Here is an 18,877-nt window from a genome sequence, read left to right as displayed (position 1 = left end):
AAACAAAGAAGACATTTTCTGTTAGTATTTCCAAACTTTATTGCAGTCTCCTCAAAACAGTCTGATATGGAGGGAGTAAGTGCTTTCACAAGACAGAGGTCAACAGCAACACCTGTGATATTACCACGCAGACGACCTGCAAAAAAAAAATGTAATACAAAATAATGTGTATAAAACAGAAAAATAATTGGGGGATTGGTTGAAAGAGTATGCTTCAATGGATTGGTTCTTTTTGTAGTGTTACTGTATGGAAGTGCATTGCATTCACTGAATAAATCCAAAAATCGACACATTATCTCGTAATTACAAGATAAGATCTCGTAGTTATGACATCAGGATCTCGTAATTAAGAGATAAGATATCGTAGTTATGACATCAGGATCTCATAATTACAAGATAAGATCTCGTAGTTAAGAGATTACGTCTCGTAGTTATGACATCAGGATCTGGTAATTACAAGGTAAGATCTCATAGTTATGACATCAGGATCTGGTAATTACAAGGTAAGATCTCGTAGTTATGACATCAGGATCTCATAATTAAGAGATTACGTCTCGTAGTTATGACATCAGGATCTCGTAATTGCGAGATAGGAACCTGCAATTACAACACAAAATCTCGTACTTATGACGTAAGATCTCGTAATTATGAGATCCTGGTGTCGTACTACAATAAGGCCTTTCGCTGATACTGTAATAACGTTAACGTTAGCTGATTTGTAAAGTGAGTCCACCAAGAAACACAAGGATGGTACTTCTGGTCAAAGTTTTTCACATTAAAAGCATTATATCTGTACAAATCAGCTAACGTTAACGTTAGGCCTTATCGTAGTACATCAGGATCTCGTAATAACAAGATCTTATCTTGTAATTATGAGATAAGGTGTCAGTTTTTTCATTTATTCATGAATGCAATGTGCTTCCATATTATTGTACCCAAGGTATGAACCGGTTCTGACACCCATCTACATTCATTTATCTCATAGGGTTTTTTTTTTTTTTTTTTTTCCCTTCAGTATTGCAATATATACAGTACAACTTGATGTGTTGACTGAGGAATCAGGCTCATTATTTCTTTTATAAAAATTTAAAAATTCTTGATAAGAACCAAACAATTTAGTCACAATACATTTAGTATATTTGTACATTTGGCCCCCATTTGTCTCCACACTGAAGGCCATGTGGACTGATCTACAATCCATTCAAACCATAGATTTAACTTTTTAAAATAACTACTATCAAACCCTTACTAAGGGTCTACATAGGCAAACTTAATGTTGTATGTGACTTGGTGTCCGTTGTCCCACGCATACAAAATCCCCTCTTTGGGATTGTAGTCAATCTGCGTGGTGTAGGTGTAGTTGTTGGTGAAAGGCATCCTGGGAATCATCTGAGTGTTTGTGTGTGTGTCAAAGGCATATTCCAGGTTAGCGTCCCTTTTGTTGTAGCTGTCAACAGCGTACAGGACGCCGCACACAACGAAGCAGTTCCCATAGTGGTTCCTCCTGAGCCCGGTTCTCCAGGTGGTCTCCCTCTGCATGCTGAGGTCTGAAGGGTTCAGTCGACTCAGAACAACCACTTCCTGTAAGAAGCCCTCATCGTCCAGTGCCGGGTAGATGATCCACAGGCCGCTCTCGTCTACGGCAAAGTCGACCTCTGAGTGTCTGCGCCACTCCCACAGTGACGATGACTCTTCAAGCAGAGCGTCGTGCAGCATGGTCCAGGCTGCCACGTAACGCCGACGCAGGTCAAACTTGATGATGTCCCGGGAGAGGGCGCGGTTGTAGAAGAAAGCCCCATCGTACACCACATGGCCTGTGCCGATCCAGTTGTATGGAAGCTTGTATGAGTTGGTGAACCGGCCTAGAAAGGATAAAAAGAAGGGAGAAGCATGAGATTCATCAAAGCAAAAAGAAAACACAAAGTGAAGTAGTTACAGCTTTGTCTGCTGGCACTTACCTTGTTTGAAAACCTCCAGGTTGCGGAACTCTAGGAGGTTATTTCCGTAGTAGGAGTTAGTGACATAAATTTTGTCATTATCAGACTTTGGATCCTTCATCCACGCTCCCTCGTTCTTGCCATAGGTGTTGTGAGTTATGGGCTCTGAGATTGTTGCCAAAGTGTCCTTACACTCTCCTGTGGAAGAGTCGGAGAGCCATGAGTAAGGATTTAGAGGCAGTTTAACATTATCCAGACCTACGTCAAAGAGTCTGAAAATAATTAGAGGCTTTTATATTAACCAGCTTGAATCACGGAATAGTTGAGGTTGCAAAACAGAACTGAGCATTGAATTACAAGAGATTCACAAAACAATATCAATATAATAGATTTCTAAATGACATCTACCACAACAATATGAGACGTTTTAAGGCTTGATAGGGGTACTTTGTAGTCTTTCAAAGACAGCAAATGTTAACAAGGGAATTTACAGGTTTTTTTGCCAATATCTTTGCTGTAAAGCTGTTTTAAGAACTTAATAAGATTTTTTCTTAGCCACTCTGGCAGCGTGGCTCTTGGGATGGCGATGCTGGTTGGACGCTTGTTCAAGTGGTCAACCACTCTGGGCCACTTCCAGAGTCTCAGGGCCCCAAAATCAGATCGGCCGAGTCAATGGTCTCTTTTAAATCCCTTATTAAAACATACTTTTATCGGAGAGCCTTTTCGGATTTTACTTGAGTTTTAAGTTCATTTAGACTGTTCTATATTTCCTCAGTCTTCATACACTAAAGTGTTTTTATGAGTTCTTTTAAAAGTTGTTGTTCTCATGTCTTGTTTGTTTTAATTATTGACATGTAAAGCACTTTGTAACTCTGTTTTGAAAAGCACTTTATAAATAAAGATTATCATTAGTTGATGGATGGACATGGAATTTTGTTCAGACATTAATGGTCCCCAGAAGATGAAGCCTGCTCACTTTGGTGATCCCCTGACTTTTCCTCTGGCACCACCATGAAGCTGTTACTTGATTTTTTAGAGATATGTCTGTATGGACTGCCATGAAATTTGGTACAGATATCCATGATGCCAGGAATAAAATACATATATATAATAAAATTACAAATAGCATCGTCAGGTCAACTTTTTAAATTATCCAATACTTTGGTTCCATCCGGGGACATACCATCTACCTTAGCTGTATTTAGGGCTGATTAGTGTGCTAACATCCATGCTAACACACTAAACTAAGATGGTAAACATGGTAAACAATGTACACCATCATGCTAGCATTGTGACCCTTTGAAACCTGAGCAAACTGGCTTGATTTCTTTCAGAAACATGGGGAAAAAGGCAATGAGCAACACAAGAAGAAATGACCCAAATAAATTCCAAGAAATTAGTAAAAAGTGAAAATTCAAAACAAGAAAATTAGTTAAAAAAAATCTTAAAACAAACAAGCAAGAAAATTACATGGAAAACCTGCTTAAAAATTATAACAGTTTTTTTTTTTTACTTTTTTTTTTTTACAATAATCAAATATGTAATAATCATAATTATTTTTCTATTTCTTTTTTTCCCTTTGTTTTTAATTTTTAAAATCATTCATCATCTAAATCTATTATTTTCTTGCAATTTGTGGGACATTCTTACCAAGTTGCCCATTGCTTTTTTCCCCATGTTCTTGAAAGCAATCGCACCAATATGCTCAGGGTTCAAAGGTTTAAATATTTGCGAAAGGCATCTGAAAGCAGCACAACAAAAGTGATGTCGCTCAAGGTTTCAATTAATAGCCAAGATTGTTAATATTAAAACTGACATCTGACACAAAAACTCAACTTACCAGGTTTTTTTGGGAGAAATTCCTCCTGCCTCTGCATTGGCTCGTCTAACTCTGGGTCTCCCTCCTCCCCCTCTTCCTCCTCCCAGACGATTTTGTATTTCTTTTTGATTCGAGTAGCTGGCCTGGTAGTCGTGGTTGTAGTGGTGGTGGTAGTGGTTGTTGTTGTGGTGGTGGTGGCAGCTGAAGAAGAGGTAGTCACAGGTGTGGTGAAAGGTGGAGAAGTGTGGGGAGACAAAGTGGTCACTCTCTGTGTGGTAGGAGGTAAAGTCGAGCCTGAAGTGTAGGTGGTTTCTTTTTCTGGTGTTGTGGTAGCAGCCTGCGTGGAGGTAACTGGTGTGGAAGCTGTTGTTGGCTGTACTGGTGCTGAGGTCACAGCAGCATGAGTCGTGACGGTCGTAGTGGAAGTCGGACTGGTAGTTAAAGCCTCTGTGGTTGGGTTTGGTGCATGGGTGCTTGAATGTGCTGCGGTGCTAGGTATGGTTTGCATTTGGGCGTTCACCTCCTGGGCAGAGGTTTCCATCATGGTGGTTGGTGTAGTTCCTGTTGTGAATGCTGGTGGGACGTCTTTTGTGGTTGTATTTTTGGACAGTTGGGTCGTGTTCATTGAAGTTTTGGTTGTGATGCTTACAGAAGTGTCCACTGGTTCAGTCATTGTGAAAGGGGTCGGCCGCTGAGTCGTCACAGCAGAGACTCTTTGAGTAGTCTGAGGTGGGGTGTCTGTGATGTTTTTTTGTGTGGTAGAGGATGGTCCAAATGTGACGCTTCTCGTTGTGGATGCATCGCCCTGTACATCTGTAGACACATCCACTGATGTGGTTCCAACAGCACTGATGAACTCATTATGCGTCTCTGAGGCGGGCTCAGCTTCTTTCCTTTCTGTTGATTGGCTGGTCTTCATGGAGCTGTAAAAAGTCGTCTTTGGTCGAAATGATCTCGGTCCTGCTCTCATCCTGGGGCGAGGGGCTCTGTGTTGTAGAAGATTCTCCTCAATGAAGAGGTTAACTGGGCCATCACCACTGAATCCATGATACTCAAAAACTAAAAAAAGGGAAAGAATATTTGGTCAAATAATCTGAGTGCCTTTAGAAAATAGGAAATATTTTTTAAGTACCATCAAAATTCTCAGTTTCCATCATCTAAACTCACAAATTACAGCACACACAAACAGAAGAAGCCACAGGATTGAGCCCATTTCTAACTGTACATGGTTGCAGTGTCCACAGCAGCTGACGGAGCAGCTGACAGCTGGCAGGCAGTTCAGATAAGCACTAAGCTTTTGTGCTTTTATCCTCTGACATCAAGTAATGTAATGTGATTATTCATCCAAACCACTTCTGCTGTCTCATGCTTAGCAGATGTGGACATGAAAGGAAAAGTTATATTTACACTTCATAGCTGTAAATGGGATCATCACTTGATTAACACACTACTGTAATAACTGTGTTTTTTTTCTTTGCTTTTAACCCACACCCTTAAAGCTGACTAAAAGCTTTGCACTCACAGTTCTCTCCAGGCTCTCCGTCATCGGCCACCATCGGATCTGGCTCAGATTTATAAAAAGTCATTCCTCTGATGATCATTCCTTTGGGACCGGTCTTCGACACCTGAGAGGCCTCCTTGTTGACCACGTTTTTGAGAGTCACCTGAGGTTTGACCTCAATGATCTGAGCAGAACCATCTGTCGGTAGGAAGGATGGATTTTCCCCAATAAACAGCTCCTCATACTTTTCCTGTTAGTGGACAGATGGACACATAGAACTTCTATGAGTGCAAAACATAAACCATGTGATAGGATGAGACATCCGTTTGATTACACACTGGGCTGATACAGACAGGTATTTTACTACAGAATTCAGTGTCACGTGAGAGTTTGAATGGTGTTTCAGATGCACATTCATCCTGCCAAGAAATACATTCTGGAGTTTGACCTCATTAAGTGGCAAGAATACCAGATAAAATACTTAAAACATGACTAGTGTGTCACAATTAAACATATACATGATGAACCTTTTTGGCGAATAACAGAATTTACACAACCACTGCACTGGTGGACATCATCCATCCATCCATCCATCCATCCATCCATCCATTTTCATTTGCTTATCCAGGGCTGGGTTGTGAGGGCAGCAGGCCAAGCAAAGCACCCCAGACGTCCCTCTCCCCAGCAACGCTTTCCAGCTCCTCCTGGAGAACCCCAAGGCGTTCCCAGGCCAGATGGGACATGTAGTCCCTCCAGCATGTACTGGGTCTACCCTGGGGCCTCCTACCAGTGGGATGTGCCTGGAACATCACCAACAAGAGGCGCCCAGGAGGCATCCTGATCAGATGCCCAAACCACCTCAACTGACCCCTTTTGACATGAAGGAGCAGCGGCTCTACTCCGAGCTCCCTCTGGATGTCCGAGCTCCATCCCTATCTCTAAGGCTGAGCCCAGCCACGCCACGGAGGAACTCATTTTGGCTGCTTGTATCCGTGATCTCATTCTTTCGGTCACTACCCAGAGCACATGACCATAGGTGAGGGTGGGGACTTAGATCGACCAGTAAATTGAAAGATTTGCAGTGCCTACATCGCTGCAGATGCCGCACCAAATCAGACAAAGCCATCAGACAAACCTCATTTTTGGAAAACTAAGACAAACGAAGTAAAATGCTTTTACTTTCTTTGTTTGGTGAGTTTCTGGGTACACCGTGACATCACTTAAACAAACAGGGCAAGAAACAAGCAGTCAAACAGTCAGATGGACAGTAAACAAACCAACAGTTACGTCAGATTATGTAAACCACTTTATTTGGAGGTAAATTAGCACCCCCAAAATGTAGGTAATAATTTCTTATTGCAGTGTGCACAACTGTGGCAACAACAGTGGGCCAAAGCTGAACCAGGGAGTCAGTCTGTAAAGTGTGACTCATGTTTAAAATATTACATTTTGGGTAATACTTGTACCATTTACCTTCATTTTCTCCTCCAAATAAGCTTGGTTAACGCAGGATTTGTTTATAACAGCAGCCACAGCCACATTCACAGATCTTGGTGAGTGGTGACTGCGACCAAAACTACAAAGGTTGACCCCAGTTGCAAAAGTATCATTTTAGTTTCAGGTTTCATTGATTTATGCTTCTTAGTGTTCTTGTGAAACATACTAAACTTGTGAATCACTTGCATGTGAAGCCCAGGTCCACCCAACACTGCTGGACAGGCTCTCCGGTTCACATTAAAGCTGTCATGGATCAGGCCCCAGTGGTACAGTCACTGGTCTGAGGTCTGCTGTTGTCCACTGGCTCTGCCAAACCTTCCAATTACCTCAATAATTCTTTTACACATTTTTGGTCCTTAATCATGGACACAATAATTTTATGAGAGAGTTTGTGGAAAGAACACATAATTGTTCCTTTTGTTTTGAAGGTATGCAAAGACTTAATAATGATTTCACAGTCTGAGCAGCAACATGTGAATCCAATCACTTCAGTGATACTTCTTTCTTTGCTGGATTCAGTGAAGTCGCAGCCTTCATGACGACTTTAAATGCAGAATACTGTTTATCAGGATTTGTCCAATGGATGTGACACAAGATAGAATCATAATGTCTCACCATGGATGCGTTTATCAATGTTTTTGGGATGCTACAAATTCATTAAAGACTTACATCATAGCAATTTACAACACACTGGTGTAATTTAATATGTGTGAGATTTACAAGCAGTGGTAGCACTTTAGTTTACAGCACAATATTTACTTCGTATTTAGATCATTCTGGTGGAATCACTGAAAACCAAAGTGAAGCAAAAGCGACTGATTAGATAAGAGCTACTCATACAGCAAAGAACAAGGAGTCCAAGCTGTATATAGTTACAGGTTGTTAGCTATTATTACAGCATATTAACATATAAATACTGGATTCATTCAATCATTCATTTCTGTAACCGCTTATCCTGTTGGAGGTCGCGGGGGGGCTGGAACCTATCCCAGCTGTCATTGGGCGAGAGGCAGGGTACACCCTGGACAGGTCGCCAGACTATCACAGGGCTGACACATAGAGACAGACAACCATTCACACTCACATTCACACCTACGGACAATTTAGAGTGTCCAAATTTATGTCTATGGATTGTGGGAGGAAGCTGACACGGGGAGAACATGCAAACTCCACACACAAGGGCTCCCCCACCCTGGGTTCGAACCAGGAACCCTCTTGCTGTGAGGTGACAATACTAACCACTGCATTACTCATGTGTGGTACAAAGCAGTTACATAATTATCTGGTAAATACTAGGGATTGCTGTATATTTGTTACCTTATATAATAACACTAGCTGAGTAATGTTCTTTGCATGACAGTCATTTTATAACAGACCTGTTACAACTTTAATTTTGGGTGCTAACTACCATTTAAAGCAGGAATAACAAAGGAATACTTATAATTTTACAGTGTCAATTAAAGGTAGTTGCACTTTTGCATCAATAATTATCTCGTAAATACAAAGTAAATACTACACTCACAGTATGTGTTATGTCATAACCCTATGGATACATAATAATAGTTAAGTAGTGACTACTGTTATTGTGGTACAACAGAGTAAAGAACTCCTCATACTACAGACTGCCATCCATAGCTTAGCCTCTTTCTTTCAGTGACCCCATCTGTTGACCCTGTGATATCAAGATGTCACTCACATGTGGGTCTTGATACACCGCAGCCCCGTTGAGTCTCTTCTGGTCCTCATGTCGGGATGGAGGAGAGGTGGGTGGGCTTTCAGTCGCATCCACCTGGATCGGAGGGCTCTCCTGGGGCCTCACCTCATCCTTGGTGTGGTTCAGAGACACTGCCTTCATGCAGCCGTGGACAAAACGAGATATTAACAGAAAGTACTGTGCATGTTTTGATGGAAAAAAAGCTGCAATCATCGGCAGTCATAATCACTAACAGAGGGAAAAAGTTCCAGTGGAGCGCCTCTGATCTTGAGTCATCATGAGGTCTTTTCTTGCAGCAGACATTTTGACTTTCTATTCAAGTGTCAAGATAAGTCAAGACAGTGTGACAGCAAGTCAGAATGTACAATACCAGGATCCTGAAACTTGAGCAGTGATAAGGAGTTTAACCATCAGTCATTTAATCACTTACACCTGTGCTTTTATTATTGTGACATGTCAAAATGTCTTCTGTGAAAATTCCCAGAACGCACTTCAATAAAACGGTTAGTGACGTCACTACACTTCCACTGCTACAACTGACCTTCACATGTCATGTAGAAGACAGACGCAGCTGAAACTAGTAAAATTATTAATGGATATGCTTGATTTATCTGCAGCTGCCTTTATCATGCCAAGACAAGTTTGTGACAAGGGGCATTTCAGAAGCCCTGACAATTTGTACATTGCCGCTTTCTTAACATCTGGCAGGTACAGTATGTTGTATGTGACTCCACAGTATGATTAAGTGCACTGAATTGTGCCACAGGCTAAATCACTCTGTCATTCAGTACCAATAGAGCACAGGAGCACATACAAAAGACTTGAGGGTTTGGACCAAGTTTGACTGAGGCAGCTCAAGTTTCGGGCAGCTGCTGTTTCTAGTTGTGAGAAAAAAACCCTTTTGATTTTGATTTTTTTTTTTTTTAATTCAACACTCACATAATAGTGACTCAGTAGCTAATAACAGAGTTTGTTGCACCTGTTTGGGCGGAACAACTTTATATTTTATGATGTTTATGATTCATTTAAGTCCAGAGAGTTTGGTGGCTTCTGATCTCATTATCTTAAATTGCAGATACATAGCCTACTGTGAAATTAAAGGCATTTAATTTATACTGACACAAGTTTTAGTTAACTAAAAATACAGTTCTACATAATATTTTAATTTATTTAGTAAAATTCTAAAGTAATTTACTAGTGTACCACAGGGGGAAAAAAGACTGGATGATGTATTTTGTTGGTTCATTATAATCAGTTCAGTCAACATAAGGGTTCAGTACTCTGGCAGATAAACTTCCACGTGTGATGGAAAGCCCTGTGCGCTCCTTCCAGGTCCAGCCCCTAATAAATCTGAAAACTGGCCCAAAGGGTGTGTTTTATTGGACCGTCTGAATCCAGAAGCCACCAGTATAAAGACACCTGCTGCCACCACTTTGTGCTTATGTCACACCAACATATTTGCATTAATCTAACACACACACACACACACACACACACACACACTCACAAAAAAGTTCAGTATGTCTGTACCTTTTCAATGTTATCCATGCGATCCAGCAGCTTATTGGTAACGGAGTGCAACTTCAGTAGATCCATGCCATAGAAGGAGCCCTCCAGCAGCTCCAGGATGGTGGAGAGCTAAAATGATCAAATGGATTCCGTCAGAAGGGTTTATCAATTCAAGACATCCGTAGAGCAGGTCTATCCCCAGCCCATCCAAACTCTGAGTCCTTGCATATGGATAATGTGGGGCTATCCTTTCCTGAATCTGATAATGCGTGATATCCATACCCCCAGTGACCCAGGCCTCTCTAGATATTAACAGGAGGGCATCACAGCAGCCTCCAGCCTACTGGCGCTGGAGCATGGGGACTTAGGTGTATTGGAGGATCTAGTATGCATGGACGACACTTCACCTTGACATTCTCTTTTCCAGCTTCTCTAAGTTTTTTCAGCCTGAACTCTCCCTCACACGGGTTGACCGCTGACGGAGGAGCGATGCAGGCGCACTTGCACTCTGGTCCAGATGTGATAGTCTCCACAGTGTAGAAGTCCTGCGCGGTGGCGCTCCCTTCTTCTATCCGCCGGCAGGCGCTCCTGCTCAGGGGTCTGACAACACATTTACACCGACAGTCAGAGCCTTCCGAGAGGGCTTTCACTTTGTCATAATCACCCAGCAGCTACAAAGAGAAGAGGACGGAAGTATTTTGCAACGAATTTTTACGCACGAAATGATGAAATGTCCATAAAACACATGTAGTAAAGAAAAAAGACATCTCCTCCTACCTTAGAGAGGATGCTCTCCTGGCCATCTATCTCCTCCTGCAGCCTGTCATTTTCTTCTGCCTCGCTCTCAAATTCTGACCTGGGATCTGCTACCCAGGTCTTTGGCGCTGCAAAGCCCCGTGGTAAAAACGCACAGCACATGGCGAGGACAATGCATAACTTATACATGTTGTGAGGCTCACAGAGCGCCGAGAAGAAAAATAATGTTGCAATAATACAAGCAGGCACAGCCTGTCACAAATTAATTTAGCTGCCAAGAAAATGTCATAGCCTGCTTCTGGCTCCAGAATCAGAGAGGTGTATCCACAAGAGGCATCAGATAGCGAGGCTAAGCTTTATGGCGCGATGTCATCTTGTTCATTGTCACAGTGAAGGCAGGCTAATTTAGAGTGCAGAGAAACTGTGCACTGTGTGAGAGAGCATCCGGCATCTGCAGCTGGAGCAGCGCTGACAGGAGGCGGACCTGATCACACTGGCGAGGAGGAGTTGAACTGCTTCAAATGACTCCTCAAACATGATGTGCAGCAAAATCATCATGAGTAACAAATAAAAAAAACATTAAAAGCTACAGCCTAATTTGATTTTTCTTTGAGATTCCACTTGCACTTTATGGATCCAAAGCATATTTCCACTTTAAATCCAAAGTAGCCTGTTGCATGTTGATTTGATGCCTCTCAGCAGCCCGGTTTCAGCTGTGGGTTTGCTGCCCTCTAGCGACAACAGTGTTCACTACAATGACAGCAAATACATTTGAATTTACATGTTTATTTGTACTTTAAGGCACATTCAATGTATGCACTTATTTCCATCAAACCCCTGCCTGTAGTGTGATATATGTATGTAAAAAGGAACACAGGAAATTCTGTTAAGGCATGTGGTGCCGTGTGGGTTTGAGAATCGCAGAAAAGACATTTGTCATAAAAGTAATAAACCCTGTGCTGTGAAACCAAAAGAAAAGCTGTCTTGTTGCTCTGTGATGTAAAACCCACAATGCCCCGAGTCGCATCACTTTACATCTTGCAGTTATCCACAATTACATTTGATCAGGGTGCTTCAACAGTAAAGAACCATGGGCAAAGTTTTTTCATAATGACAAGTTATTATCAACAAATTTTTTTTTTTTTTTCAAACATCCCATAGCATAATCTTAAATGAATACCTCACCCCCCAAATGACCATTTGTATATCAGCTACTCAGCCCATGTTATGTTGAATTTGTGAGGAAAACTTAGTAGCTCGGACTTTGTTGAAGCTGAACTAACCCTTTAAAACAGTGGTTCCAACTGGTGCCAGCCACGGGATCCAGATTTCTCCGAAGTCATTAGTTCATGGTCCACACAGTTTAATCTATTCAGCGTCATACTGGCATCTGGCCATGTCTGCAAGCTACTCTGCTGTCTCTGTCAAGTAGCTGTCCATTAGTCAATCAGCTTACAGCAGGAAACAACATTTCAAAATAAAATCTCTGCGCTTGAAATTCACTGTAAGTCAGAATAAAGTGTGTTTTATATAAACTTGATACTTGCATGAGTCACTTGCAGTCCACTCAGAATGGACCCACGACCCACTTTTGGACCTGGACCCACCAGCTGGGAAACACAGCCAAGATTATGTTTTGTTTTTGGAGTCTGGCTTTGACGAGAGCACAGATAAGTTTGACTTCAGTTTTAAATAGTACGGTTTTAGTGAAAATGCATGTGTTAAGGAAGCAGTGAGCACATGACTGGATGAATGAGACTTGGATTATACTGCACAAGTTGTGTGAGAGTTTGCAAATTGATGTTTTAATATAGTTTTACTGTTGTTTAATGTAGCCCTAGAATTTTCTCCAGTTTTAGATTCTGTTCCCTAATAAGGCATGAAAGAAAAGCAAAGTTTTCTTCACAAATTCAGTGTAACTTGAGGGGAGAATCTGATGTACAAATAGTCTTATGAGGGGTGAAGTGTTCCTTTAAAAGTCTAATTTCTACATGATACCTTCATATGCAGAGAGCTTCATTACAGTGTATGTAAGAAACCTTTGGGTCTTTAAAAACCACTGCTACAAGCCCCAGAATGACTTAAGTCACCAAATAAAAAATCTGATAGACAGCCAGTAGTTTAGTGCTTAAGCTAAAAGTTCAACAGTGATTATTTATGTCCCCGAGCACCCTTCATGTTCTATCCTTCCGTCTGCTGCCACAGGCAGGATGAGGTGAGAAATACGACTCCACAGTCCACCGTACTTGTCAATGTCCATCTTGTCAAAAGATACTGGATATTCATCAGAGAGGAACTTCTTCTGAAGATGGTCATCCACCATCTCCTCCACAGTACTCAAACGAGTCTCGGCAGGAATCTCCTCCTCCTCCCCCAGCAGTACTGTGAAGATCAGACAAGTTTTCTTGTAGGCAGCATTCTCATGGTCACAGTAGCGGTAAAAAATAAGGGTGGAGCCCGGAGGCAGCTCCTCGAAGCGGTTAATGACAGCCACAGGTTTGTCTCCTTCGAAAGCTCCCTGCAACTTGCTGTCGATGTCCAGTTTGACCTGGTCGCTGTCCTGGCTGGCTTTGCTGGCCCCATCGATGTGGAGGACGGAGGCATTGAGGGCAGAAGAGAAGGCTGAGGCCAGGCTCTGAGCCAGGCAGTGCAGTGTCTTCTCGGCTCTGTGGCCTGCAGTCAGGATCAGGCTGACTGGCTCTGTGGGCTGGGCTGTCTGGAGGTGCCTCAGCAGGTGAATCTTGCTCCTGTTCCAGAGCTCAGCACGCTGGTTAGGAAACTGAGTCTTAACTTTTTCCAGCTGCCTGAGGAAGATGTCTATTTGCCGCACGTCGTCCTTCTGAGGTGGAGACTCGGGTTGGAGGAGAGGTGACATCAGGATGGCAACTAATACCAGTACACCTGCTAGCAGGTACATACCATTTCCTATGGAGAGAAAGCACATGTGTTGTCTCAACCTGTATTTTATCAGTACTATATAATGCCCAGTTTACACTGACTCCTGATCACAAGACAGCAAGCTGCGTAGTGTGAACAGTATGGCGATCTGGCAACTTTGAACATCTGCAGTGTGAACTTAGCGTAAGTCATTTATGACTGTATATTAAGTAACACAACACCCAATGTTAGAGATCAGTCTTTTTAAATGACCATCACTGAGCCGCTTTGGTCATTTGATTAGCTGGTAACCACCATGACACATAAAAGAAACAACAGAAGACAAACCAGAATAAAAGAACAACATTACCTCCAAGAGCTCTCTGAACCACTGGAACTGCAGGTTCAGCATCAGCGGCCTCCTGAATGGTAGGACCAATTGTTTCAACACGTGTCTGTGCCTGTGGGAAGGATGTTCTCTCCTCTTCTTCCTCAGGAGCTACAACCTTCTCTGGACAGCTTCCATCTCCTGATCATTGGGAGAGAAAAACAGGTTAACACAAACTAATCTAAAGAGACACTCCAACCACTGGAAGCCACTTGTGCAGCTGCATGTTCGTGCTCCGTCACTGGCTTCCCACTACGGCTGTCAAAATGGGTCAAAAATAATGTTCATGTATGTTAGAGTATATTTAAATACCTATTCTTACACATTACGTCCATATGTGTGTGGATGGAGTAGGTGGATGTTGTTGTCATGGAAACGTAATGGCCCTCCTATTTCGCCTCCCCCAGGTCAACAACATTGGCTCTGTCAGCACTGTTTGTGCTGTTAGCACTGTTAGCTGCTAGCCACTGGCTCAGGCACCTCCATGCTGAGGGAAGCGTCTAATCCCGGCTCAGACTCTGAATCATAGATTGGTCTGAATGTGATACATCACCATCTTCAGTTTAATTTTACTGTATAAAGAACTACATTCAATGCTGAGTGAACTGTGCTGTGTGTACTGTTTATAGCTTCAAAAAGCATGTTCTTCTTTGTCCACAAAGGGGCACTCTTAGTTTCTTGTTATAGTATGGGGCACTGTTGGTTTTGCGGTTGCATGCATGCTGCTTAGGGGAAAGGTGACTGTGGTACTCTGAAGCTCAGTAGACCACTAAACTCCAGAGGTTGACAGCAACAGTAGTGTGTTTTTTTAACACAATAAAATAATAATTTTCATAATCTAATTTTCTACTTGTTTGTACTATTCGAATACATTTTTGAATTTTGAATAATTGTTGACAGCGCTACTTTTCCACCATTGGACACTACTTAAGACTGAAACTCGAAAAAAAATTCCAGTCATTGAAATTTCAGAAAAGTCACACTCACCCTCTCCAGCCTCAGCATTTGTGTTGTCAGTGTCTGGGATTTCTTTATCAGGTCCATCTACTCGGTCACTTCTGTCACCCAGGGTTGGTGAGCTGGTTGTTTCTGGTTCTTTCTCCTCCCTAGTGTGATGCCCTCCTGAAAACAATACAACAGTTTAACTTCCACAGCAGCTCAAGCATCACTGTCTCTACAGTTACATTTTAGATGGGATTTAAAAATTTCCAGTGCAAGAAGAGTTGCCTTTTTAATCTCACAGAATTAAAGGATAGGTTTTTAAGTCCATCTTATAACAATACTAACATGCCCACATGTACATAGAAACAGTTGTTAGTCAAGGTAATTCTTCCTCCATTTCATACTAGAAATGGAGAGATCCCTTTCTAAAATGATTTCAGTGTAAGTGATCGGGGAGTGTTTGGAGTAAAAATGACTTCTCAAGTCTGGCTAAAGCTAAAACGAGGCTTCAGCAGTCTTGAGTTGGCCAAATTAAGAAAGTATCTTGCGTTTCCTTGCTGAGCTGCAGTGGAGGGATAGCAACACAGAGAGGGAATTTTGCACGAAAAAAGGGCACAACAGCATTATTCTACAATAGACTTGAAAACATTTGAACCTACGCTTTGACAGAAAACTGTGCGCTTGTACAAGACAAAAAGGAATTTCTACAACTGAGCAGTATTTGTGGTGTTGATGGCAACATTTCTATCCATTTTCATAGAGATGATATTTTACAGTGAATGCAATGACGTGATGGAAGCCTCATCTCATTGCACAGAACCAACACATCACACACACAACATAAAGTATGCAGTAAATCGACTTTAACACAACACAGTAAAGTGGGCCACGACCCAGTGAGAGAGACAAGTTACACAACTTTTACATTACTTGTAACTGCAACAAATGACGCATATAGACGTCTGAAGCAAGCTTTACAAATGTGAGTCGATATATGTGCCCTGGCTCTTTGACACAGGTGAAAACAATGAATAATAATGCGTGAATCAATTGTTATAACACTCAGATAGGAACACTCACTGGAAATCTTCTCAGCTGCCAAGTTCGGTTGCTCATTTCTTGGTTTCCCTGTGCTGTAATCACCATGACTTCTTTCATCAGCCTGGAGTGGGGTGCTGTTCTCCTTCGGCTTTGTGTCCTCATCTGGAGCTGAAGGTTCTTCTGTAGTAAACAGAAATCAAGTGTCATTGAAGTTAAGTCTCACTGATTGGTTGGCTACTGTTTGGTTTTCATTTTCAGAACCATCTGCTTTCTCATCAACACACCTTTTGCCTTACAAATTCATTTACAATAACATTATGTTGGTTTGGTGTGAAATTCCTTCTGTATGTTTCAATTGAATATGATTCCTTGCTGAGCTGCAGTGGAGAGACATTAACACAAACAGGGAATGCCTGAATCACCTCTTATACCACTTAGAAAGGAATAGCAACACTCACCAGAAATCTCAGCTGTCACGGTCGGTTGCTCATTTCTTGGTTTCTCTGTGCTATAATCACCATGACTTTCTTCATCAGCCTGAAGTGCGGGGCTGTTCTCCTTCACATTCAGCACTGTGTTCACATCTGGAGCTGAAGAGTCTTCTGTAGTAAAAACAGAAATTAAGTGTCATCTAAGCAGGGTTCCCACAGTCATGGAAAATCTGGAAAAGTCATGGAAGTTGTAAAATCTATAAAAGCTTTGGGGAAGTCATTGAATTTTGTTGTGTGTAATGAGGTTAACTGTTACAGTAATCTTCTGTGGATTACCTTACCTAGGATTTTGTTTACCATCACATACGTTTCTTTATTCTTTCCCTATGTTTGGTTTCTCCCTACGTGTATGCCAGCTAGCTTGAATTACGTTTGAACAGAGTTTGAATTTGATATTTTTAAGTAAAGCCAGGCAGGTGTGGCAAGAAAAATAATGTTGTCACAGTGTGATTTAGCATGTTGGGTCATGAATCCCAAAGCCATACCAATGCCCCACTACTACTTCTAAATTGTACTGCATTTTTGAGACTGTCCATTTGACATGGGCAGCTGAGGGTGTTCATTTGTGATTCAGAGGGCCACTATACACTTAAGTTTCATTCTAACTGCTCAGAAAATGACCTGGCTCTTTAACAAAGGTGGAAGCAATGAAAAGTAATGTCTCAATCAATTGTTATAACACTTAGACAGGAACAGGAACACTCACTGGAAATCTCCTCAGCTGTCATGTTGAGTTGCTCATTTCTTCGTTTCTCTGTGTTGTAATCACCATGACTTTCTTCATCAGCCTGAGACAGGGTGCTTTTCTCCTTAATGTTCAGCATCGTGTCCTCATCTGAAGGTGAGGATTCTTCTGTAGTAAAAACAGAAATCAAGTTAAGTCTGACAGACTAGCTAATATTTAATTTTTAACTTCTAAGACACTTAATTTTATAATTCACTCATGTGGTATATGCTGAGAACCATTTGCTTTCTCTTCAACATACCTTTGTCCTTACAAGTTCAATTACTCCACGTGGATTATTGTGGATGACGCATTACAAAATAGATAACAAGACTGACAAACTACTCTGAGAGCACTACTCTGGGTTAAGTGCAGGGACAAGAATAAACAGAACAAACAACAAATGTCTTTTTGGCCATGAATGTTTGTGTATGAAAGACTATTTGATAGAAATGAAACACTGACATAATGAAATGCTGGAAACCAAACACTGATATAATACTATATACTTGCTTTTAACATCATGCTGCTCCATGTCTTTACCACTGTCGTTGTTTGTCTCACTGCCCATGGGTGCAAATGATGCAGCTGAATCTTGTTGGGTGAGACAGAGGCCAAATTTAATTAGTACAGGCGATGCAGAAACACATTTGTTAAGACAGTGAATGGATTAATACTGGCCCTGCTTGCATATCTTACCATCTGAGAGCTGCTGCTTTAGATTCAGAGCAATATCAGTCTCCTTCTGTTTGCTCTCATCAAATGGTGAGACACGATCCATGTTTGTGGGCTGTGTTTCTTCTTCCTTGCCTTCTGATAAAAAGGTTGACATATATAATTTAAACCACTGCTGTAAATGTTTAGTGAATGTACTAGTCCAATATATATATGGACTTTGTTATTTGTGTTTTAGTACCTGCTTTGTGGTGGTGATCTGTGTCTTGCTCTGCCATGTCTTTGGATGGGGACACGTCACTCAGGAGGTGGTTCAAGGCTGCATGGACAGACTCTCGTCACATGGTCAAAGTCTCAAGTGATCTTAACCTGCTAATGTATCTTCTCTGTATAACAGTCTCAACTCCCCATGGTTTCAAATAACAGTGGTTTGAAACAAATAACATGCTAGGTCTGAGATTATTGAAGGTGTCAGCACATAACACAATAGCGCTAATTAACTTACTATTCAAACTCAAAGTTGGAAACAATGAATTGTCTGTTGACTGCCCTGAATAATATTTAGGAGCTAACCCACAGTTATATTTCCTGTGTGAGCAGACACTGTAGTAATTATTTAGCTAGTTAGTAACTAACGTTAGCGCTGCTAGCAAAACTCACTCAACAGGAACGACGGTAATGGAAATAAGTAACGTGTTTGTTGACGTTAGCTTACTAGCTAACGTGTTAACTGACAGACAAGTGACAGAGATGCTGGTAACAGTTAGCAACATAATGCATGGCTTTAGTCTGTAAGAACTACCTTCCTGTGACTTAAATAAAATACATATATGTTTAATAGTTACTTCTAATGAGCAGGTCTTACCCAACGCACCGTCGTTCACATCGCCGTGGAAGGTTGCCGGTTTAATGCTTCCTTATCGTATTCCTTAGCTTACGTTACGTGTGTCGCACTGACAGATCACCAGGCGGAACGTTCAGCGGCGTCCGTGTTTCCACCCGGGCG

General features: G+C 41.7%; 2 protein-coding genes across 7 annotated transcripts; both read right to left on the bottom strand.

The window, feature by feature from the left end:
- Positions 1 to 14: 14 nt before the first annotated feature.
- olfml2ba (olfactomedin-like 2Ba) lies at positions 15 to 11,372 on the bottom strand. The gene is made up of 8 exons (XM_033622514.2): positions 10,755 to 11,372; positions 10,385 to 10,648; positions 9,999 to 10,106; positions 8,451 to 8,603; positions 5,279 to 5,507; positions 3,778 to 4,815; positions 1,959 to 2,135; positions 15 to 1,862 (listed from the first exon to the last, which is right to left on the bottom strand). The coding sequence occupies exons 1-8, from the start codon at positions 10,920 to 10,922 to the stop codon at positions 1,249 to 1,251; spliced, it is 2,751 nt and encodes a 916-aa protein (XP_033478405.1). The 5' UTR covers positions 10,923 to 11,372; the 3' UTR covers positions 15 to 1,248.
- A 131-nt stretch (positions 11,373 to 11,503) lies between these two features.
- LOC117254384 (torsin-1A-interacting protein 2-like) lies at positions 11,504 to 18,876 on the bottom strand. 6 transcript variants are annotated; one of them, XM_033622627.2, is made up of 10 exons: positions 18,737 to 18,876; positions 18,113 to 18,190; positions 17,896 to 18,009; positions 17,710 to 17,790; positions 17,179 to 17,325; positions 16,440 to 16,583; positions 16,021 to 16,161; positions 14,986 to 15,120; positions 13,981 to 14,139; positions 11,504 to 13,658 (listed from the first exon to the last, which is right to left on the bottom strand). In XM_033622627.2, the coding sequence occupies exons 2-10, from the start codon at positions 18,147 to 18,149 to the stop codon at positions 12,889 to 12,891; spliced, it is 1,728 nt and encodes a 575-aa protein (XP_033478518.1). In that variant the 5' UTR covers positions 18,150 to 18,190; positions 18,737 to 18,876; the 3' UTR covers positions 11,504 to 12,888. The 6 variants fall into 6 exon arrangements, with proteins under 6 accessions (XP_033478518.1, XP_033478520.1, XP_078024857.1 ...); XM_033622629.2 differs by having other exon boundaries at positions 16,440 to 16,580; XM_078168731.1 differs by having other exon boundaries at positions 17,179 to 17,322.
- Position 18,877: the final 1 nt, after the last annotated feature.

The sequence above is a fragment of the Epinephelus lanceolatus genome, chromosome 6 (genome assembly GCF_041903045.1).
Source record: "Epinephelus lanceolatus isolate andai-2023 chromosome 6, ASM4190304v1, whole genome shotgun sequence".
Lineage (NCBI taxonomy): Eukaryota > Metazoa > Chordata > Actinopteri > Perciformes > Serranidae > Epinephelus > Epinephelus lanceolatus.
This window is presented reverse-complemented; position numbering and strand designations above follow the sequence as displayed.